Raw genomic sequence first — 24,516 nt, 5'->3', positions numbered from 1 at the left:
AGCGCGCTCACGGGACGCATGCGCCGTCCTCCTCCTTCCGAGGCGCGCGCGGAGGCGGGGTCCGCGGCCCTTGGTGCGCCGGCGCAGTGCGAGAGGCCCGCGCCCGCTCCACTCCCTCCCGTCTCGGGGCGGCGGTGATTGGCTAACGGGGAGGGCAGGCGGTAATTGGACGGTTCGAAGGCAGCGGCGGGGATTTAGGCAGGAGTCGCTTCGACGGAAGCGGCAGAAACGATGGCGGCGGAGAGGTTGTTCTGCGCTCTGGGGCGGTGGGGCCTCCGTGATGTTAGCCAGGGTGAGTGCAGCGGCTTCGGGCGGGGTTGGGATAGCGACCTCGAGTCCTTCATTGGTTGTGGGAGAGCGGCAGGACTCCTGGGTCCTTTCTATATACAGTAAACATATATAAGGGAACCATCAAACCTCGCTCTCCAACACGGTTTAACTTTTTAACGCCGGCAGAAAACCTTTCTACTCTGCCGGGCCTATGCAGCCAATTAAGAGCACATATTCTACAATGGTTAATTGATACCTATTGTTAACTTGTTTTATGTGGTTTTTACTCTGGTTTCATGTATTTTTGTAAGCTGCTTGGACTCTTTTTTAATGGTTTCTTTTAAATAATAAATATATACATACAAAGGGTGAGAGGCAGGACTTCTGGGTCCTTTTTATATGCACAGACACACACATATGTGCACTGTGGCAGAGGGGGAGAATCTGCTGTCGAACTCTCCGTCCCAACCTTGGATTCCAGTAGAAATCAGGCATAGCTGTCTCCTAGCCGCCCAGCCTGCCAGCTTCTAGTGCACATAACTCAACTTTCAACTCTGGCTTTTGTCTTTCTAGCTACCTGTGAGTTGATGGAGGGCCACCCACCCATTTGGTGTCTGGGACGGTTTTGTTGAATGGTCACTTTAAAATGTGAAGGTTCATTATTGTTTCACAAGTTGTGTATGTCTTTAAGGGCCAGGGCCAGGGCAAATAACGAGACCCAGTCTTACAGCTGTGAAACATAGCAGGTGCTGCTGAGTTGTGTTAATCAAGCTGTGTCAGCAATTGAGTGTAGTATATAAGGGGCAGCACCTAGCTCTCCCATTATCCTGGCGGATGGGTTGGTAGTTGGGTCATGTTTGTTGTTGTTATCTTTAGTGTAAAAGGAGTTTTTGTTTTGTTATTAAAACCTTGTTAAAGTTATTTTTGAGTTCCTTGTATTGCATGGTCTCCCCAGCAAGCTCTCTGCTGCGCTACTAAACTGCAATTAGCCAACAGGTTTACCATACCCATTGAGTCAATCACCCGTCCTGAGAAAAACCCCACCCCACCTTCCCACTATATACTGTATAAGGGTCTGATGACTTCTGTTTCAGTGTATCTGAAGAAGTGTGCATGCACACGAAAGCTTATACCAAGAACAAACTTAGTTGGTCTCTAAGGTGCTACTGGACTCTATGTATCAATCTATCAACTGCCTCAGACCAGCACTGCTACCTACCTGAGCCTCTTCCTTTGTTACCTTAATGGCCCATACTTAAAGCTAGCCTTGCTGTTTCAGGAATTGAATCTGTGCTGAATCCAGGAATTGGAAGGGGCCTTGTGCATACAACCTACCCCCACCAAAATCACATCATTGGTGTGTGTGTATGTGTGTGTGTGTGTACACGCAAAAATGTATTCATATACTGAGGGAGTTTTGTGTGAGGTTGTATCTTCAGTAACTTGCCCTGAGACCTTAGGATGAAGGGTGGGTAATAAATCATGATGGTGGTGATGATAATAATTCAAACCTTCACAGACAATTAGTGACAGTTATACATAAACCACCACCAATCCTGGATCTCCCTCAAAAGGTTTAAGAATTGATGCGTATTTGATCTTTACTGGTAAAATGCAACATCACACCTTCACTGAATGTACACTTTATCAAGATTTAGATGAGTATAACAATTACATACAGATACTGGTGTCACTGACAGTGTCCATTTGTATAAAATGCTTGGAACCATTAACCATGTAAAAAACTCTTTATTAGAGTGCAATTAGATATTGATGCACAGCTACTAAAGCAGTATATATTATTTCTGAAAATGCAGAGGCATACAGAAGAGGTTTTAGTGATCAGCAGTGGAAAGTACCCTATCATATGGCATGCAAACTCATTCCTGGATGAAGGAGTAGCAGGTCAAAGTCCCAAGACAAAGGATATTTTAGGTTACAGTACATGTAATTCTAGTTCAGTTGCCATTTCTATCAGGCCCTCTGAACACTGCCTGCAAATCCAGCAGTAAATAGAAATGTTGTCATTCTAAGTGGTCATTAGAAGAGCTATTATTTGTTTCCTCCTTTTCCCTCCCCATCCCTTTTTCCTTTTGTGTCATCTCTTTTTGATCATAAGTCTGTGGGCAGGAACTGTCTTGTTTTGATTGCATGTAAGCCACTGAGAATACAGTTGCCTGAAGACAAAGAAAAAATCCTCTAAATTTCTTTAAAAATAGTCTTGTGTGATTACTGCTAAGTATAAAATGGGAATTCCAAATAAAGCAAGAAAGCAAGTATGTTGTTCAAATCTAGACAATAACTGTTGGCTTCTACAGTGTAGCTTTCGAGGGGCCGCTAGGGGCGCATCGGAAGATGGCTGACAATAACATCTCTCCAACCCACAGGGGGTAATTAGGAGGCTGTGATGGGAGTAAATAGCCTCCCTACCCCCCCAAGATTGGGGGGGGGCTGCCCTTGCCTGCTGTGCCCTATACCACCCCCGAATTTGTGGGGATGGGGGCACTAGGCAGAATGCCCTCCTCTGGATCTCGGTGCTCCTGGACGCTGTCTCTGATCCGTGCCGCTAGCTGCAAGAACTTCAAAAGGAACAATTAGGAAGAAGCAAATGCACATATTTCAAGGAAGGAGGGGGAGTAAAGACTGCTAACTGAAGAGTTCTCTGTTAAACAAGACGAGTCGGAGGAACAAGAATCAATCATGAGAAGATATGCCAAGACTTGGTATGGCAAAGGGACTGGATGGGGGAGGGGAAAAAAACTTTCCTTTCTTTCCTCTATGTGATTAAACAAGAATCCCCCCTCACAAGTCAGAAATGCCGTTTTAATGACTTAAGCTGTGGATTTACGACTGTGTGGAGATAAATTTTCTAACCAAAGCATGTTTTAAGAAGAACGTGGAAGGTTTAAGAGCTCTGGAATGACGCAGTTAAAAATACCGTCGCCATATTGGCAAGCTCTGTCAGAGGACTTGAGTCTGGGAGGAGGAAAAGAGCTGTTTTTATATTGTGGGTGAGACTCCTCAGTGGGACTTAAGAACGACAGCTCCTGAGATTAATGATGGAAAGAGCGATGTTATTTATGAAAGTGATGATATATGGAAGCCATCTCGATATGAGGATTGGATGAACAGAAAAATCCACACAGGATATAATTGGTGTTTTTCTGCTTAAGGAGATTATCAGAAGAGATCTTAAAGAAAAAAGAAAAAATATACGAACAAGATGAGATGTGGAAACAGCAAGATATGAACGCAGTAGCAAGAAGATGATCAGAATCCCCCTTCGGATCTTGAAATATGGGTCCCCTCAACAAAAATTTAAAATTCGGCTTTGTAATTCGGAATTTATGTGATGTGATTTGATTTGATTGGTCGGTTAATAAAAATTATTTTAAAAAAAATACAGTGTAGCTTTCATTAAATCTCAAAGGGGGGGAAATTTTAACGCTCCCTAGACAATCTATTCCATAACAGAAGCTTGGAATTGTCTGTGCTCTGTTAACAGCAAGAGGTCTGTGAACTGCAGAACTCGACCTCTACTCTGATTAAGGAATTTTTGGTGTGATTTGACCTGTTTCAATTGCAGTGGAGTGTTGATAAGTCATTGTGTTTCCCTGCAGATGTCTTGACAACCACCCAACAAGCATAAGGACCTCATTTCTGTTTCTGTAAATCAAAATCCCCTGATCTTGTCAGGGACTTTTGGATCCTCTGTAGGCTCACAGTTCTCACCGTGAAACAATAATCAGTGCAATTAGGTGATGCTAATATGGCAAATAGCTCTCAAAGGAGCAATCCTTGCTCTATTGAAGCAATCACTGAATGAAATGCAAGTTGAGCTATATCCTGAAATTACAAACTACAATATTTTAAGATTTGGGGTGGAAGCATCACATAGGGTGCCAAGTTATTCACTCTTTTAAATGCAGGTGGCTCCAACAGGCCCTAAAATATTGAAGGGAAACTGAACCGAACCTGGCCATTGGCTCCTATCCTTGTAATAAGGATGTTGAATGACTTGGAATCTTAAAAAGCGTGAGGATTATTGTGCCCCAGCACTGGCAATTTTTTTAATGAAACATGTTTTGATGTTTGCTCTGGAACTGCAGAAGCTGATATGCCATAATTAGTTTTAATAAAAGGTTCTAATTTATGCTTCAACCCCCTGTTCACCACCTCAAATAAAAAGATAATGACATAGTAATGCCTGATGTTTTATTCCTGAACCTCCCAGCAGGTCAGTTGTTTGGGGTTGTTTTCCTCAGAAGGGAAATTATTTTAAAAACTTATTTCTTGATGCCTTGCATTGTGACTATAAAAAAATACATCGTGTGAATTAATATAGGGTATTATTTTCTATTTCATTCTCCACCCTTTTGCCCATTCTAATCCTTTGTTTTTCTCTTTGTGTACCAGTATGTTTGATGTTTGTCTTTTGTCTCCATATTATAATTAATAAAGTGTCTTTAAAAAAAATCTAAATCTTCAGGAGGTTGTCATATTTTATGCCTGTGTTCAGCTGTGTTAGAGTTTGCATGCTGTATTGGGCTATCTGCCTTGCTTAGTTTTACACTGTTCAAGCTGTCAGGTCTTCCCCCAAAGCTTCCTTGGATTCTAGTGAAGTAATGTGATTCCATTTTATTATGTTGTAAGATGGTCACTGCATTTTGTAGCTGAGGGAAAGCTTTCTGGTCTGAAAACATCTTTATACATTCTAATAAACCTTTTTCCTCCCCAGCCTGGGTTGACACAACCTGGGAGCTAGATTTCACAGAGACTGAGCCTTTGGATTCTGAACTAGAGGCTGTGATAACGGGCAATGGTTTGGATGCCTTCTCCCAACTCTACACGGCTCTCTACCCCTTCGCTGCAGATGACCACGAAACCACAGAAGTAAGAAGCATGTTTGTGATGTTAGCAAAGATTGGCTTGTTTTGTTCTAATTCATTGGTGGAGATTTTAATCCAGCATTTCCCAATTTTGTGCCCTTCAGATGTTTTGGATTGCAACTCCCAACTGCCCCAGTCAGCATGGTCCGATTGTCAGGAATGATGGAAATTGTAGTCCAAAGTGTTTGGTGGGCACCAGGTTGGGGATAGGTTTGCAAAAGATTGGCAGTTAGAGAACAGTTCTTGCCTCCCTGAAGCCTGTTGTTTGACCATGTACAGCCTGATCCTTATTCAGAGTTGAGCTACACCTAAGCCCTTGGGAACCAGCAGAGTTAAACCAGCACTCTTAATTATATAGAATTGCAACTTTCAAGCATTCCTAATTGCATAGAATCCCAGCCTTCCATGTGATCGTCATCTGTAACATGCCCTATGTAATCCCCAAGGATTATAGCCATTCTATCAGGTGTGGGAGAGAGATTTTGCAGGACTTCAACTCCCATCAGCCCTAACTAGATTGCCAATGGTGAGTGATGATGATGGGAGTTGTAGTCCATCAACATTTGGAGGGCCACAGGCTCCTTGCCTGGTATAGGTGGTGATTATTTCAAGACAGTGTTTTTTAACCAATTTCTGAGGAACTCTGGAAATCTTAGGAAACTTAATGGGTTTCCTTGATGAGAAGACTAATGACTGGGATTATCTGAGATGGAGCCTGCAAACCACTGCCACTATGGTTGCTCTTTGGGAATGTGCAGACACAGACAAGTATTGGGAGTTTTCTAGGACATGCTCTCAAGTGTCATGGCACGATAATGAGGCCTGATGGGCCTAGCCAGTGAGCTCAGCATGCACTGTCATGTCCCAGAATCTTCTGTGGCATGCAGGAGTTCCTCAGTAGGCCAGGAAATGTGGAAAACCTTCCTTGAAGGTCAAAAGCATGGCAACCCCTGCTCTGAACCAATTGTGCAGCTGGGAAAGTTGAACCAGTAACGCTTTCTCCCTTGAAACTCAGAACATGCAGTGGGCTCCCATGTGGATATTTGATGTCGTGATATGGCAGGTGTTGTGTTTCTTCTTGTCATATTTTTTTCCTTTTGTTTCAGAGTGCCTGGACCCTGTTTGTGGAGAACAATATCTGCCACAATGCCTTTGTCGCTGTTTTGTATCACTTTGTCCAAGAGGCCCAGAGTAAAAACGCCAGTTTTCATCAGCGGTTGTATGCTCTTCATGCTGCTGGATTATACTTCTTATTGGTTGAAATTCCAGGTAAGCAGGAGAGATGCTTGGATAACACTTTTGCCAGTCCTTTGCACAGTCGCCCTGCATGTTTGTAACTGGATATAAGCTTGATGGGTATCAATGAGGCTATGCTAAATCAGGCCAGTAAATAAGCAATCTCCTGGCTGCCTGTGGTGACAGAGAATTAATTCCAGGCAGTCAGATTTTCCACCCTTAATGGACCAAAGACAATTGAGCTGGGTATACATGGGGCAAGTAGGCCATCAAAATAAAAATAAAATTGTTGGTTAGTAATAGTTGTGAAGTTACTTGCAAGGCTGTCATAAGCTGTCAAAAATTGTTAAAATGGCAGAGTGGAGGACAGGCTCTGTGTTTATTGGTTTAGCTGCAATGCTGGGAGTGACTCATGAAGGAGATCACTGCTGTCTTGAAGGAAGTGATGGTGTCAGCTGGCCAAGGCACCAATGATGGAAGCACTTGGAGTGTAGGGAGGAGGCTGGCCAGTGAAGCCGGGGATGAAGGTGCAAAAGTTGCTTATAACCAAAGTCCAATAAGTTCGCGGACAAATGAAGATTTGAAATGGATGCTTCCCATTGAGGGTTTTAATCTGGGCCTGCCCCACTTTAGGCAGTGTGAGGGGGTCTGTCTTAACTCAGAGCTTTGGGGATCCTGCTAAAAGACAGCAAGTCATCCATTTTGTTTTCATTATTATCATTTATTAACTTTATATCCCACCCTTCCTTCCAAGGGAGCCTAGGGTAGCAAGCACACAAGCGATAAAACACCTAGAAGCAATTCCAATGCAGATACAGACCTGGAAAAATCTCTACTTAAAAGGCTTCTTGAAAGAGGAATGTATTCAGTGACTACTGAAAAGACAGCAGAGATGGTGTCTATCTAATATTTAGTGGGGTGGTGGGGATTAGTATACTTTGATTCATAGGGTAGGGTCATATTTGGATTTTCTGCTTCTGATAAGTTAGCCAACATGCTGTGTTAGAGCTGCAAAATGCTCCTTCCCCCTTTTGCCTTGCTTAGCTCTATGCTGCTTATGGTGATGGTTGATGTGCCAGTATAGAAATGCTGTTTCCTTAAAGTGCAGGCTTTTTGTCCACCTTTCCTTTTTGGACAGGTAGCATAGTTAACCGGGTGTTCCATCCAGTGATGTTTGAAAAATGCCTCCAGACTCTGTCTAAATGCTGGCCCCATGACTCAGACATGTCCAGGAAAAGGAAAAAAGACCATCTTAAAAGCTGTAAGGGTGATCGGAAGAAGAGGGGAAAGCCACTGAGGGAGGAAAACACAATGGTAAGAAGAAAATTACCTATGCGTTACCGAAATTCTATAAAAAAAACCTTCCCACCTCCAAGGAGAAGTGATTCATCTAGCCAGAGGTAGCCATTCTGTATTGTTGAACGTTACTCCAAGCTCCAGAGACAAGTCTGAAAGTGTGAAGTGTGTCTTTCTACACAAACAGGCACCCTTGTTGACTGTCAGCAACTGTAATAAAATGGTCACCACACATCAGTTAAGGCTTCACCATTATAGCAAACACAAATGCACACAAAAACTCAGAGAAAAGTAATGCTCGAATGTGCGATCCCTCATTTTCTACAACTTTTGGAAGCCAGTTTTCCTTCTGGTTTGAATGGTGAGCAGACTCTTTATGTTGCTTTAAAATTTGGTAGCTTGCTAGAGCAGGCATGGCCAACTGGTATAAAATGTATTGATGCCAGTTGTCTAAATGTGCAAGCCTTTTCAGCTAAGCATGTCTTCTATGGAAGGAATCTTACGGTTCCCTAGATGATTTGCTCCCAAACGTGCTACAGTTCTTTGGGTGGCTTACAGGTACATTTGTCTCCTTCACCTCTCGGGCGTCTGGTTTTTTTGCTCTGCTTAGTGGTCAGTCCTTTTGGTGTGTGTTCAAATTTGATGTGGGCCAGTTCAGATTTATTGGGAGTGGACTTGCAGGCTGCCAGTGGAGCATCCTTGCTCTTTCAAATCCATGTCCCATTTCTTGCCATTCTAGGTAGATGAGAACTTTGAAGAAGACGACGATGACCAGGAAGAAGAGATTTACTTTTCTGCACAGGAGCTGCTTCAGATCCGGGAGGCCCTCTTCCTTCTCTTGAAGAACCTCCTGAGGCTTCTCTCTAAGTTTTCCCTGAAAGAGAGGTCACAGTGTGTGCAGACATGTGTTCAGGTGACTGGAACTGTTGGGATCAAAACAACGTTGTGTAGAATCTGCCTTCTCGACCCTGGTGCCCCACAGATGTTTTGGACTACAACTCCCAGAACATATGGCGAGCACCAAGTTTGGTTAGCCAGATACAGATCCGTCTGCTGCAAGGTGTTAGTTGCTAGCTTGGCTGGCTTTTCAAAAAGATTAATCAGATTTGCAGAGGATAAATTTATTGGTTTAATACATTCTTATACCATCTTTTCCCCCCAAGAAGGCCCCCGGTTTCAGAGGCTCAACAAATGGCTACCAAGTCTCAAGCTGGTGTACATTGTTCTGCCCTCTCCATCTTATCATTAAAAGAACCCTGTGAGGTAGTTTAACCTGATCAACTGGCTTGCCCAAGGTGACCCAGTGAGCTTCATATCTAGTGGGGATTTGAACTGTGGTTTCCCAGGTTATAGTCCAGCACTCTAACCACTACTGTACACCACACTGGATTTCCAACTACACCCCTTTTGGCAATAATGTCTATATGAAACCTCTGTGTTCAGAGCCTCTATCCCTCTAAAAAGCAGGTGCCAGGGACAGAAATCAAGAGGAGGATACTGGCTTTCATACCATGCTTTCGGAGCTTCCCAGAGGCATCTTCTGGCCAGTTTTTCAGGGTGTCATCTCAAATATTTATAGTTACAATGTAAGTGATACATGGGGTTCTGAGCAATCGCCTGGCCTTCCATGATCCTCTGTTAGAATGATTTGTGGTTATTTGCTCACTATGCTCCGGATCCTGCAGCTGGTGCACTTCTAAATTATGGGACACTTGGACCATGCAAAAGCATTGGAAGGCCAGGATATTATTTGTGGGCCTCATGTTCCATGTTTTATGTCTGTGCCTGTTAAGTCTGTATTCCCTTGCCCTGCAACAGTCGGCCATTGCCCATTTTTTTATATGAATTCCAGCCTCCTATTGGCTCCAGTGGATTGAATAGGCTTACCCTTGGGTCGGAAGGCAGCTTAATCAAGACTATTCTCCCTACCACTTGATTTAACTCTTAGCTTTGACTTCTCTTGTAGATCTTTGTTATGCTGATGAGTTTCGAGCCCTGCATGCATGGATTTGAGCCTTCAGAGAGGATGTGAGTTATTTCTGTTAAGTCTTAATATCATACAGTGGTACCTCAGGTTACATACGCTTCAGGTTACATACGCTTCAGGTTACAGACTCCGCTAACCCAGAAATATTACCTCGGGTTAAGAACTTTGCTTCAGGATGAGAACAGAAATCGTGCAGCGGTGGTGCAGCAGCAGGAGGAGGCCCCATTAGCTAAAGTGGTGCTTCAGGTTAAGAACAGTTTCAGGTTAAGAACAGACCTCCAGAACAAATTAAGTACTTAACCCGAGGTACCACTGTACTTTAAAGAATGTGAGGGGATCTTTTAAATATTAAACTCTCCCCCACCCCAGCCACAGTTAAGCCACATGTTATTTCTTATTTGTGATCAAGAATTGGGGAATTGTAATTACAAGTGCAGTGGTGCCTCGCAAGACGAAAAGAATCCGTTCCGCGAGTCTCTTCGTCTTGCGGGTTTTTTCGTCTTGCGAAGCAAGCCCATTAGAGGTTTAGCGGCTTAGCGCTACAGTATTAGCGGCTTAGCCGGCTTAAAGATCAGTTGATAAGCGGCTTAGCATCAGCTGTTAAGCGGCTTAAAGATCAGCTGATAAGTGGCTTAGCCATCAGCTGATAAGCGGCTTAGCATCAGCTGTTAAGCGGCTTAAAGATCAGCTGATAAGCGGCTTAGCATCAGCTGTTAAGCGGCTTAAAGATCAGCTGATAAGCGGCTTAGCCATCAGCTGATAAGCGGTTTAGCGGCTTGGGAAAAAGGGGGGGGGGGAGGAAAAAAACCCTGCAGGAACTCGCAAGACATTTTCGTCTTGCGAAGCAAGCACATAGGAAATTCGTTTTGCGAAGCACCTCCAAAACGGAAAACCCTTTCGTCTAGCGGGTTTTCCGTCTTGCGAGGCATTCGTCTTGCGGGGCACCACTGTGCTTGGTTTAGGACTTTTTAGCCTGCACATAAAATGGATCCAGCAGTGAGCTTTAAATGTTTGTTTTTTGATGTGTGTTTTTTGGTACAGGACTATCAGCCAAGCCAAGTATGTCCCAGAACTTGCCTGCTTTGGCTTACGGCTGTTGTGCTCTCCACTTCACGGTGTAGAAGATAAGGTAAAAATGACTTACATGCATGTTGATGTGTTTCCTCTCTGTCTATAATTCTTAGCATGTGCAAAGGCTCCCGTTAGTCAAAGCCCACATTAGAACTTTGTCTTTATTAGGCTAACCAAAATATTTCAAAATGATGTGCAAGCTTATGGGTTTTTCGGAAGTCTTCATCAAGCTAGAATGGCAAACCACCTTGTGCATCAGATATTTAGGGGCCTTTTTAAAGGGACTTGTAAAAAACCGGTAGACAGGACTATGCAAAATCCAGCAGAGATTCATAGAGGTTTGGTTCTCCCAATCCCCCACTTTCCTGTTCTGGATGCTTCCCTCCCCTTCCGAGGCTCAGTGCTTTCTCTACAGTGCTGTGGCAACCAGGGGTCCACATATGGCCATTTTTCTTTCTTGAAACCAACTGATCTGAGTCAGTGAGCCTTGCTTCGCTTCTGGAGAGAGACGTTAATTTATTCTCATTTATAAAGACAAACCAATGGGACCTGCAGCAGAATGTGTGCCCTCTTTGGTTTGGCTGCTAGAGGGAGCTTTAACACTGCTGTATAAAACTGACGTGTGCCGTTTTACCACAAAGTAGGGCAGAGCGAGTTTTGCGGAGGCATTTTCACACCATTTTGTACTGAGCTAAGACAAATTTTCTGCGGGCTCTATACACTTGCTTCCTCAAAAGGCTTTGCTCCTTGTGTTTTTCTTTAATGGAGGACTTCTGCATAACACATTCTTTCCATAGTTTTTTTTTAAATTATTATTTACTTGAGAGTGCTGCTTGCTCAACTAAGGCGCAGTGCATTAAAAGGGAGCTCACGTAAATAAATGTGATGCACACTTCTCATTCATCTGGCCAGGTAAGAAGAGTAGGAGGTGTGGTGTAGAAGCTTTAATTTGCCATACAGGGCATGCTAATACTAGAGTATGTAGTCTGCCTTCTATTGCAATCAGCAGCAACACTTCGATCAAAGGTAGACTTTCCATTTTTCCACTCCTGTGTGCATAACAGGGTGTTGGGGAATAATTATTTTAGCAATCCAATATTAACTGGACCTATGCTAAAAGCCTACTGAAGTTCCCTCACCAGAGGAATAAGGTAGTGTGAGAGAGAGAGACTGGCTCTAGTTTCTTCACATAAAGATGCACATGCTGTAAAAGGGGAGTAGCGGTGTTAGGTGCGGGGAAACTGATGACATGGATAACTCTTCCTGGCACCCACCCACTCACTCACCTGCCTCTTGTTGCTTTTCTAGGTTCTTCGCCTTGTGTTCCACCGTCTGCTCGCTGTCATCCTCATGCAGCCAGAGAGAGGTGCCTCCAGTGGCTCATCAGCCACTATTCCATCTCAGGCTGTTGGCGCTAGGAACCTAGCCATTGGATTCATCAGGTGAAGCTCAAAGTGGCTGTCGCTTGGTGTTTGTGCTTGTGCATCTAAGCAGGACAGCATTAAACCATCCTTAACTGTCAACTCTTTGTGGGTGGCTTTAGCATTCTGTAGTTCAGGTTCGTGGTCTGAATGCTTGAGATAGCCTTAAGAAGTGAACAAATTTATCCATATGCAGCCTTTATGCACTTATTAACTCCCCAGTGTTGGAATTCTGCCTGGGTCAGAGGAATGTGCCACAAGCGTAGGCACCGGCAGATATTCCTGTCGACCTCCCCGCGTCTCCCAACCTCTGCTGATAAGCAGGCGAGGTCCGGCGATTCTTCTCAGATGTATGAGAGGAACACACCGTTCTTCCTCTCTCCCCTTTGGTGTCCCCAGGGAGGGGAAAGAAGCAGACAGAAAACTATTTACATCATTTATTTCTGCCTCTTACATCAGTACAGAGAATCATGTCTGCACTCAACAACAGCAAGGAGAAAACTCCTCCCAAGTACATCCAGTACGGGTCATATGACACACACACACTGAGCTAACATCCGGTGCTCAGTACAGAATGGACTGCCCCTTTGTTCCCATGGCAACAGTCACAAACATCCTGTCTGGCTTTCCAGCCACAAGCAGCTGGCTGAGCTGCTAGAGCCTTTGCTTGCTGCAGCATTGGTGCTTTATGGTAACATACTCCCCCTAAAGTATCAATGTGTGCTGCGAGCAAAGCGTCATCCAGAGAAGAAAACAAACAGTTGTTATATTTATAACATTCCCCTGTTGTTTCAGTTCCACCCTTGGAACTACCCGCCACTGGTTTAACCAATGTACCTCTCTGGTTGTGTGACTTCGCATTACCTCGGTTAACAACTCTCTGTTGTGCCTTTGTCTCTGACTCAGACACAGCTTCAATCTGTCCTTGGTCGTTTACAATAGCAACATATGCAAGGTTAGCAAACTCCTTTGAATACCTCTTGGGTGGTACACCCTTCGTTGCTCTCTCAGACCTACGTAAAAGTTGCTGCTCTTCTCTGCTTTCTGGTTCAGCCTCTGAACTCTCTGGAGAACCAGTACTAAGCTTAATCAATGGTTCATCCTCCTCTTCTGAGGGTCTAGTCATTATGTGAGATTTCCTCTCAATGACTGTGACAACTGAGCTGTCTGAGCTATCGCTGTCATTATCAGTACTACTGAACTCAATAAGATCAAACTCATCATCATCATCATCATCAGAATCGTTTCCTGTGGGAAATGTCTGTTCTACAACCCGCTCTCGCTCTGGAGCACTCTCTAGGAACTTTGTGAGAATCACCTGACCAGATTCAGACAAAATTACTCTGTAGAGACCTTTTTCATAACCCACAAAAATGCCTCTGGCATTCTTTACTCCACCTGGAGCTTCTGTTCTCACATGAGACCCGAAAACCTTAAAATAGGCAACAGAAGGTTTTCTATTGAACAGCTTCTCAAAAGGAGAACATCCCAACTCTGTTGAGACTTTTCTCAGCCACACATGAAGATAGGACGCTAGCGATTCGGCCCAATATTCATGTGGCAAATGTGAACTCAGCAATTGCGCATTCATCCCCTTTTGCAATTCTTTGTTCACTTTTACACAGACCCCCCTGTTCCACGCTTCTTGCGAAACTGCCACTTTGTGGTCTATCCCTTTTCCATCCAGGAACTTCTGAAACTTCTGTAACAGAAAAATTTGCTTCTCATCTGTGAAAAGACAATCAATGTTAGCATCATGCATACTTTTAACCTTGTCACAAAACTCCTGAAACTTTTCTAAAGTTTCTTGTGGTTTCTCCATCATATAAACCCAAGAATAATTAGTGAAACAATCCACACACAAAAGGTAATACTTTGCACTGCCTCTAGATGGTTCTAGAGGACCAATCACATCAGCATACACCCGCTGAAATGCTCTGTCGACCTTCTTGGTCTTAGTCACCTTCCTGGTGCTCACACTGGTCTTGGTCACCCCTGCAAGAGAGATTTCGTTAGAATCAGAAGAATTACATTTCATGTAATCACTTTGATCAAAAGTCAACAAATACAGTCCATCTTTCTCTTTGGCAGTAAGAAACAGTTCTCCATCTTTGTAGATCTTGCAGCTTTTAGCATCATAGGACAGTTTCAGTCCTTTCTTTGCAATCTGCGACACGCTCAGCAGATTAAATCTCAGTTCTGGAACCAGGTAAACATCGCTTATAGTCAAGTTCAGACTCTCAAGATACACAGTCCCAATTCCAGTCGCTTCCAACTCCTGACCGTTGGCCTGTTTCACAGTGAAGCTTTGCTTCTTCAACGTCGAAAACAGTCCTCTGTGCGGGCACAAATGAACCGTGGCGCCCGTGTCAATTATGAACGAGTTCCCAACATCTGGCGTGGTTCCTTTCGCCATCATAGCCTTTGCAGGTTTCATCTGGCACTTGGTACGGCTTTTGCCTGACGCCTGAGGCGTCGTAGAGCTGCTCTTTGCTCCTCTTGACTGGCGCGGCTTCTTACAGTTTCGCTGTAGATGCCCAGTCTGTCCACAATTGTAGCATCGGACAGCACTCAATGCTACACCATGCTCTCCAGTAGCATCAGCAGTGGGGGAATTAGAGCTCTGTTCTTCCCTCCCCCTGTCTTTTTCTTCCAGTGCAGCAAGTCTGTCGTGTTCATTCAGGACCACAGCACAAACTCTCTCCGCGGTCAGCTGCGCGGCCGGTAGGGAACCAAGCTGACTGGCAACAACCTTGTAGGTGCGGCTAAGGCTGTTTATCATCATGAAGCAAAACACTTCCTCCTGAAGACGGAAATTGCGTTCCACCATCTGTTGACGCAGAAACTTCATTTCTGTCAGGTGCGCTTGAACATCTCCATCAGGCGCAAGTCTCAGATTGGTCAATTTCTCAAAATACAGCAACGCTGAAGAACCAGCATCTCTCTGATGCGTTGTACGCAGCGTGTCCCATACCTCTTTCGCATTTTCTAAATGCTGAACATGCACCAACTGATCATCTGAGACACACAGAATTATAGCAGTCCTGGCCCTTACATTCTGTGACTCCCAACCTCTGGTTGGTGCTGCAGGGATGGGGTTTTCAATTACATCAAAAAGCCTCTGATTCTGCAGCAGGGCCTTCATCTTTACAGACCAAGATGAATAATTGTCATTGGTCAAGGGAGGTGGGCAAGGCAAACCTCCCCCTTTCTTGGCATCCATCTTGAAGCCAAGCCTCTTTCACCTCCAAACAAGCTGCAAAATCCAACAGCTGTTTTTTTCTTTCTCACGCAGCAAACTGCAAATTGTTTGTGCTTTTTGCACCTGGCAGCTAAACTCAGGCTGCTATTGAAAAGTCCCTTCCAAGAGCTCGTAAACCTTGTAGCCAAAACATTCTCTGATTTTGTTTCGCTTTCCCAGGCTCACTCTCAGAGTCCAGCCCCTTTGCCAGTAACTTTCCAGGACCGTTACCTAGCAACAATGCATTTCAAGAGGACATCTTATCTACCACAAAAATTTGTGGAATGCAGGCTTCAGCCTTCAAGCTGCAGGCCTCTTCCTCCGGAGCTTTTGTTTTCTTTGAAACGCAGCTCCGTGAACCAGGGAATTAATCTTCCTGCGTTCACACTTTTAGCCCGAAATGCAGCATACCTTGAGCTCCGTTGCTTGGAAAACACCTCTTCTTTCCACCAGCTGTTTGTGGAGCCTCTGGCTGCTTTCAGACGCTTTTCTCCCTCCTTGGAGCAGAGGAGGACAATCCACCAGCCTCTCATGCAGATGTCCGATGAATCGCAACCATCCGAAGGCTGCCACTGTTGGAATTCTGCCTGGGTCAGAGGAATGTGCCACAAGCGTAGGCACCGGCAGATATTCCTGTCGACCTCCCCGCGTCTCCCAACCTCTGCTGATAAGCAGGCGAGGTCCGGCGATTCTTCTCAGATGTATGAGAGGAACACACCGTTCTTCCTCTCTCCCCTTTGGTGTCCCCAGGGAGGGGAAAGAAGCAGACAGAAAACTATTTACATCATTTATTTCTGCCTCTTACATCAGTACAGAGAATCATGTCTGCACTCAACAACAGCAAGGAGAAAACTCCTCCCAAGTACATCCAGTACGGGTCATATGACACACACACACTGAGCTAACATCCGGTGCTCAGTACAGAATGGACTGCCCCTTTGTTCCCATGGCAACAGTCACAAACATCCTGTCTGGCTTTCCAGCCACAAGCAGCTGGCTGAGCTGCTAGAGCCTTTGCTTGCTGCAGCATTGGTGCTTTATGGTAACACCCAGAGCTGTGAGGACCGGAAATGTAAAAATAAGAGTTGCTGTTGTTTCACATATTATGATCTGGGAACAGCATGTTGCTGCATTACTAAAGCTAAGCAGTTATATGGAACTAGTTGGAAATCTGGATGGGAGACTACTGCGTGCCTTGTATATTGGGGGTGTATTTTTAAGTAGAATATAAATATGTAAAATGTTACATGCAACCTGCCACAATCACATGGATGCTCACTGAACTGATCTCTTGCCTGGAAGAAATTCCTACTTGCCACAGGTGACCAGACAAGTGGCCTTTTACAAGCCTGCTATGAGGGGGCAGATCCAAGTATAGGTATCTGCTCCTCCATGACGCTCAATATCTTTTGCCCTACCAACTTCATAGTGAGAGAACCTTGTATTTGCTGCCCTTACTTTTGGAGGAAGGGCAGGATAGAAATACCATAAATGTACAAACAGGGGCACATAATTTCATGGGGTTTCCTTCTCTTAAGGCAGATAAAGTGCCAAAGTTCAAGGTCAGGAGTTCATGTCCCACGATCTCCATGGGATGGGAAGATCTGGGTAGCCCCTCACAGTAGACTGTATTGAGCTAGATGGATCAGTGGTATATCTTGGCCAGGCGCCCAGAGCTTCTTGCCATGTCATGTCTGACTCTTCCATTTTTGTGCAGCTCTCTGATCGAGGAACTGAAAGAAGTTGCCTACCCTGTGCTGCGAATCTTACTGCAGCATATTTGTGTCAAGGTGGGTTATAATCTTTACTCTCCTGTCCAGCAGCATAGCATGTCTCACTTCTGAAAAAAGGAGGTATCGTTTTCTTAAAGACAGCTGTATAGTGGCAGCAGCTGGTGACCAAGCTGCTTTCATGGACTGGCCTCCTGAGAACTTTATTTGGACTGGATTCAGTCCAAGGTTTGCCTGTTTCCTCTCCCCAACTTTAGAATGACCATCTTGTTGGTGCTGTTTTTAGCAACATATAGAGGACCATGTGGTTTTTTTGTAACACTGGAGCTAAATGGTTTTAAAACCAAACCAGCCAGGAATCAGATCTTGAAGTAATCTATTAAGGACATTTACAGTAACTGAATTTCATAATTTGTTTAAGCAGGCCTTTATGATGCAACACAACTCTATGCTGTCATTCAATACATCACATTGCATTCCTTAGGATTCCCCCGGCCTCTGTATCTGGCAGCCTAAGGCCAGTCCCTTGGTTTAATTGGTTGTCAAGCCAGGGATCTCACTTGCACTGGGTCTCATCCAAGGGCTATCTGTTGCCAATCTCTCTACCCTGCTCCAGAAGTTGCAGCAATTATGATAGATCACCTGACTTCACTTAGCCTTGACAATTTCCTTTATTCCATTTGTTCCAGGTTCCTGATAAGTCTGAATACCGAACATACACAGCATTGGCTGTGACGCAACTGCTGCACAAATTCCCTTGTGCAGAGCGCGCAGACTTCATAGCTTGGCTGTATAAATTTTCACTCAATGACAAGGTGAGGGCAGTGGTGGTTTGAACACTGGCTCTTTAGGGAGCCAGCAACATCCCTGACATGCTGCGAGCGATAAACTGAACACCCAGGTAGCCTGTGACTAGTGGTGCCCTGCTTTCTAAGCTACATGGCATCTTGGGGTTCTTCTTCCAACAGGCCTCCTACAGAGTATTTGCTGTTGATGTGGCCTTGGCCCTGTTGGACCTTCCAGAGCGGGAGCAGGACATCACCTTGTCTGAGGAGCAGCAGGCATTTCTGAAACACAAATTCCTAATGCAGACCATGGTCCTCGGGCGGTGCGTGGACAAAGCCCCAACTGTCCGCAGCAAAGCACTTTCAAGCTTTGCTCAGTGTCTCGAAGCGAAATCCACACTAAACAGAGAGAACATCCAGGAGCTGATGCAGGGCAGTAAGTATGGTGGGGGAAGTGAGCTCTGATCATCAACAGGCTTCATGATGTTTCGGACAGAATGTGGGACGTTAGACTAACAGGGTCCAAGATTCAAATCCCTGCTTTGTCCTGAAGTGCACTGATGACCTGGGAGCAGTCAGTATCTCTGAACCTATTCTACCTCACAGGGTTGTTGAGAGGATTGAGAAGTGTGATAACCCCATGTGCACAGCTCTGAGTTCATTGGAAGAAGGGCTGCCAACTAAGAGATTCTTCAATGCAGCAAGAGAGAACTGGCACGCTGGGTTTCCTTTCTTGTGTTGACTCGCTTCAGTTGATTGCAGAGCTAAGGTCCAGAGCTGGGCATGATCTAGCTCAGAGGCTGCTAGTTGTCAACCCCTCCTCTGCTTCATGTGAGCTATCCTCAGACTGTGTGTGTGTGTGTGTGTGTGTGTGTGTGTGTAAAAAGCCTTCTTTGGCTGCCAAATTGGATTTAATCTTCTTCCTTTTACTTGCCCCCACAGCTGCTAGTTCTACAGTACAGGACTCAAACATGCCTGCAAAGACATTCGTAACCAACACAGAAGGTGAGCCAAGCCACCAGATACTGGTAACCCTTTCAAAATTGCCATGCCTGTTCTTGTAATGTACCAGAGGAACTTGGAATAAATGCTTGAACCTGTTAGGAGTGACTCCTGGTGGAGAGAAAGGAGGATAGCTGAAAGACTGCCATGTCTCATACAAGCCTGCCCAGATCTTCAGAAGAGTTCTCTCTGTTTCTATCAATGCCAGAAATCCATTCAGCAGGAATCAAAGAGAGGTCTGTCAGAAACTCTTTGCTCAGGGAACCTTCTCCATTCCCCTTAATACCAACAAGCAGCTCGCTTGATCAACTGGTTGTTTATAGCCAGTGTTCAACTGTGTTGAATTTATTGATGTCTTGTTGTACCCACTCTGTTCTCACATTGTCTTTGGTTATTTTGGATTTTACTTTTAATGCTGTTAGCAGCCCATAGGGTAGAAAGGCAGGACACAAATTAAACAAAGAAACCTAACTCTTAATTATGGGAATGTGCCTTGGCTTAAGGCTGTAATCCTAAAGCTACAATCTCACCAATTGGTCACCTTTGGAGTTGACATCCCAGACAGGTGGGTGAGATGTTTAGTAAGACCCTTCTTTTTGTCCCTAATCACTTGCCCACCAGCTGTCTAAGACATAAGAGTCCTGCTGGATCAGACCTGAGGCCCAGCTAGTCTGGTATCCTGTTCTCCCAGTTGCTAATCAGATGCCCATGGGGGACCCTATGAGCAGGGCATGAGCATGACAGCACCTGCTCCCACTCTGCCCAGTAACTGGAATCCAGAGGTATATTGCCTCTGATACAGGATGAATGTACCATGGAGTTATTTGGAAAAAAAGTAGCAGACAGGCCAATGAATGATAATCCACATCTTTGTTATTTTCTCCTTCCAAGCTGTCTTCCTTGAAATCTTGGGTCATTATGACATCACAGCTTCAGAGTGACATCACACATCTCCTCTTTCTTGGTAGTCTGATCTCTGGGCAACTCTTTGGTTATGGGTAAATGGATCCTGATACACTTAGGTGTAGTTTCTGTTCAGTAACCATTATTATTATTATTGTTATTATTATTAAAGCTTCCTCCAGCCATTGTCTGAAGACTTTCCCAACATTCAAAACTTTAGAGGTGACCGAAGAGCGCAACACTACTCAGTATGATGGTATGCTGGACCCATTCTTGGGTTTTCCTTTTTAAAATTCACTCGCTTTTTCCTACTTGATCATCTTCAATATATTCAGGGTTGTTGTTTTTTAATTAAGAAAATAGTTACCTGTACAGAATATTGCCTGCTTTATTTATAGAAGAAGATTTCACACATTATATCATGGTTACATGTGGGGCAGACCTATGTAGGAATTGTGTGCAGCCCACATGGCAATTGTATGTGTGAATGAAGAGCCTTGGGAATTGTAGTCCTATGAAAAAGGTGGGAATTGTAGACCCTTTATTAAAATCATTCGACCACGCTGGTTGGATGATGGGACACTTTTGCTGCAATCCTGCCCCCCCCCCTCTTATTTTGAAGTGAGCCCCATTGAACTCAGTGGTACATAATTCTGCGTAGGCCTAGGAGTGTGCTGATTAGCAGCTGAGCAAGGAAGAGACGAGAGAGAATCCTGACTGCTTGGTTTTCGACTTTATGTGTGTGTGGTATGCGAGTTGTTGTAATGTTCGGCTATCTTTGAGAGGAGAAAGAGCTGGATGTGCATAGTGCCTCTTTTATCTCTCTTTATGCATATTGCCTTGGGCACTTCTGAGTTGAAAAGGTGGCTTGACAGTATGTGTGTGAGGATAGCTAGCTAGCGCATGCCTGTATGAACTGGGAAGGTTCAGGTCTCTCCCCTTAGCCACAGATTTATTAAATGGCCTCGGGCAGGTCAGTATCTCTGTCCTGACCCTATTCACTCCATGCTCCCCTTTTTACTATGGCAGTGATGATACTGGCCTACTTTTATGGCGCAGTGGAGCTTCCTGAAGATAGAACTCAGTTCTCGGCCAATAGGAAGCCAAGGTGGTGGTGGTGGGAAACTTTGAAGTCCCCCCCCCAAAAAAGAAGAAGCTTGTAAAGGGCAGTTGAAGGAGACTTTCAGAAGAGAAGACTAAAGGAAGATAGCTGAGAGAGAGGAGACAGCCCCACCTGCATAGAATGGTTCATGTGCTAGTCTGATGTGCATAGCAGTATGGCAAAGAACATAAGAGACACCCCGCTGGGTCAGAATAAAGGCCCATCTTAATCTACCATCTTGTTTTTCCAAAGACTCTGCATTGAAATTCTCTAGGAGCCCCAATTCACATGGACAGAAGGCAATAGCCCTTTCCCACTGTGGGTCCCAGCAACTGGTGTAAATGCCTTTGACCCATGTTTTCTACCTTTGTGAAGCTGCTTCTGGGGAAAGCCCCGCTACTTGATCCAGGAAGCAGTTGCACACAGAGCCCTGCAATTGGTTGTTGTTGGAGTTTTTTTTTTGGGGGGGGGAGTATTTTAACCAGTTTTCTTACACATCTCGCCCTGTAGGGTGGCACTGTCATGAGCAAGCCTTTTGCTCATTTTCCAACCCAGCCTATCCACAGGTGGGGGCCCACCCTGAGAAACAGGAGTAATGTTTCTGTGTGGTGTCAATTCAACCCCCTTCCAATTTTCATTGGATAACACCTTTGCAACTGTTGTGGGATTACTGAGACAATGTATGTGAAGTCCTCTTGAGTACTGGAAGCGCTCTATAAGAATGCTAAATCCATACAATGTTCTGCTGAGCATACGATATTTCCAAAACCTCCTCCACCACCATATTTGTTATTGTTTGCTGTGTTTATTATTCACTTACAATTTAAAAAGCATATTGTGTACGCAATTTAAAATACATCAAAAAGTTAAGAGCTTCATTCTCTTCTCTCCCACCCCATTGCAACAGGAAAAGAGATCATGGTCATGCTGAGACTAAGAGCTGCGGATGACAATCCAAGCGTTAGGAAATCCGCCCTCCAGGTATGTTTCTGTCTTCTTTTTGTGCTCCCAGTACCAACAGACATTGCTGTATTCTTTAAAAGTAGCCAGCTTTGCAATGAATCATAAAGGAAGACATGGAAAATTGCACAGTACCCAGAAGCGACGTTCTCAATATAATGGCTCCCTCTAATAGCAAGCTCAGTCAGCAAGTGCCAAAAGGATTGTAACCAAAATGAGGCCGCTAAGAAACAAGTGGAGAGGTACTGGGGTGTTTGTGGTTTTTGCAGAAATACTAAATTTTAAAAAGTTTTAAATTACACTTCCCCCTTCAGAGAGGTAATCTCCCTCCCTTAAAACAACAACAACCCACACAGCCCAGGGAGGGCACAGCATCCATCTTTAGCAGCCACAGAATACAGATTGTTAGAGGTGGGGAATGGAGTATCGTGGATGAAGGCATAGCTAATTGGAACACTGAGCAGGGACGCTCAACACTAATGTAATATTGCAGGTCTCACTTGTCTCCATAACTGAGATCAAGGTATTTCTGGTGGTTTCAAGAGTTGGCCCACTTAGCACAGTGCATTCAACCCTGACAGGTAGAAGGTTCTCCAGGGTCTTTTTTAGCTATGCGCTCTGATCGCTCTTGACTGGAGGTACCAGGGATTTTAGCTCCCACTGCATGTGTGTGCATTTTTTTTTTTTTAAGCTAGAGGCATAGTGAGCTATTTTATACCAGACTAGAAATGTCTCCTCTCACCGGCAACAGCTCTCCAGAGTTTTGGGCAGATGCCATTCCCATCACCTGTCATCTGATCCTTAAAAAAGAAAAGAAACCCAAAATCTGTCAATGCTGGGGACTGAACTTGGGACCTTCTCCATGAGATCAGATGCTCTACCACTTAGTTCTGGTCCTTCTCTCCATTCGGCCACCATCTTCATCCTCCCTTAATTCGGAATTGGAAGCATACATAATCCGCACCAAAGTCACTGCGAGAGGGAGGGCTATACTTCTAAATAAATCAAATTATCTTAGATTGGTATTGATAATGGCTGAGAGAAGATTCCCATCCCTGACAGCGACAGCGAATGATGAATGACTTGAGAAATGTGACCTTATCTTGGCCAAATACTTGATCTCCTGCTGAGAGATTTATTACTGTGTAATGAAATATGTAAGCTTGAATAAATCACTTTTTAACATTTAAACCCTCATGTTTAGAATATTTATAGTGGCATAATGAATCTGTGTGGGAAGGTAATGAATTGGCACATATTTGAATGCGGAACTGCACAGACGTCAGTTGTGCTGAATATTGTAGGTTTCCGTAGCTGGGATAATTGGCTTGTTCCAAACTCCCCCGAGGGTGGCCACTATCCGGGGACCAAAGTCTGCTAGCATGATGGCTTTGGAATCTGGGTCTCAAATTTGGCAAGACAGCCTGTCCCAAATTTCCAGATGAAAGCTCTGGGATGATCTTGACATCCCTCAGTGTGTGTCTGTCACTTAAGGCAAGGACCGGGGCCGGTGCTTTTCCCTTCCTGACAAACTTTTGGCAGCAGTGGGTGGGGCCAAAGATGGAAATAGGCGGGGCAACAAATGCTAGCATTCTCTTTTGTATAAAGGTAAAGGTAAAGGTACCCCTGCCCGTACAGGCCAGTCTTGACAGACTCTAGGGTTGTGCGCTCATCTCACTCTATAGGCCGGGAGCCAGCGCTGTCCGCAGACACTTCCGGGTCACGTGGCCAGTGTGACGAGGCTGCTCTGGCGAACCGGCACCAGAGCAGCACACGGAAACACCGTTTACCTTCCCGCTAGAAAGTGGTCCCTATTTATCTACTTGCACTTAGGGGTGCTTTCGAACTGCTAGGTGGGCAGGAGCTGGGACCGAACAACGGGAGCTCACTCCGCCGCGGGGATTCGAACCGCCGACCATGCGATCGGCAAGTCCTAGGCGCTGAGGTTTTACCCACAGCGCCACCCGCGTCCCTTTCTCTTTTGTATAGTGAGCTAGTTGCTACTCAAATTCACATACCCCTCTCTATCCTCCAGGCAAGTAAGAAGCATTCTCACAGTTCAGAGATACATTCCAACCAGGCAAAGATGCTCAATGAGGCTGGTGCGAGGTGTGGCCTGGGAAGAGACCCAGTGGCTGGATAGAGAGATCTGGAGGGCCACATTTGGCCTCCAGGCCTGAGGTTCCCCCATCTCTGACAGATGTGTATTTGTCCGATCCTTAGGTGTTGATGAGCATCTTGAAGCACCATGTGATTTCCTGCACCTTGGAAGACTTGGGCACGCTCCAGGATCGATGTCGTGATGCTGCCGTCTCTGTGAGGAAGCAAGCCCTGCAGTGTATAACAGACCTCTTACTGGTGAGAGAAGTTGCTGGCTTTGCTCTTGGATGTGGCTGTGTATGAGAACTACAAAAAAAAGCCTATCACAACAACTTCACAATGCAGCACCCGAGCAATACAAATTCTCCACTAATGAAAGATGAGTACAGTGGTACCTTGGGTTAAGAACTTAATTCGTTCTGGAGGTCTGTTCTTAGGCTGAAACTGTTCTTAATATGAGGTACCACTTTAGCTAATGGGGCCTCCCGCTGCCGCCGCGCCGCTGCCAAGCGATTTCTGTTCT

General features: G+C 44.9%; 1 protein-coding gene across 2 annotated transcripts in view; it reads left to right on the top strand.

Moving 5' to 3' along the window:
- The first annotated feature begins 199 nt into the window (after positions 1-199).
- Positions 200-24,516, top strand: part of NCAPD3 (non-SMC condensin II complex subunit D3) — a 49,902-nt gene continuing 25,585 nt past the window's right edge. For both annotated transcript variants that reach the window (XM_080983378.1, XM_080983377.1), the window contains exons 1-15: positions 200-292; positions 5,009-5,163; positions 6,266-6,428; positions 7,534-7,709; positions 8,431-8,604; positions 9,658-9,719; positions 10,720-10,807; positions 12,058-12,191; positions 17,129-17,201; positions 17,831-17,956; positions 18,110-18,362; positions 18,869-18,931; positions 20,004-20,087; positions 21,841-21,914; positions 24,117-24,251. In XM_080983378.1, the coding sequence (XP_080839504.1) occupies positions 232-292; positions 5,009-5,163; positions 6,266-6,428; positions 7,534-7,709; positions 8,431-8,604; positions 9,658-9,719; positions 10,720-10,807; positions 12,058-12,191; positions 17,129-17,201; positions 17,831-17,956; positions 18,110-18,362; positions 18,869-18,931; positions 20,004-20,087; positions 21,841-21,914; positions 24,117-24,251 (1,821 nt within the window). In that variant the 5' untranslated portion in view covers positions 200-231. The remainder of the gene's footprint in view (positions 293-5,008; positions 5,164-6,265; positions 6,429-7,533; positions 7,710-8,430; positions 8,605-9,657; positions 9,720-10,719; positions 10,808-12,057; positions 12,192-17,128; positions 17,202-17,830; positions 17,957-18,109; positions 18,363-18,868; positions 18,932-20,003; positions 20,088-21,840; positions 21,915-24,116; positions 24,252-24,516) is intronic.

This window comes from Podarcis pityusensis (genome assembly GCF_964106645.2).
Source record: "Podarcis pityusensis genome assembly, chromosome: 15".
Lineage (NCBI taxonomy): Eukaryota > Metazoa > Chordata > Lepidosauria > Squamata > Lacertidae > Podarcis > Podarcis pityusensis.
The sequence above is the reverse complement of the archived record's forward strand: the minus strand, read 5'-3'. Positions and strand labels throughout refer to the sequence as shown.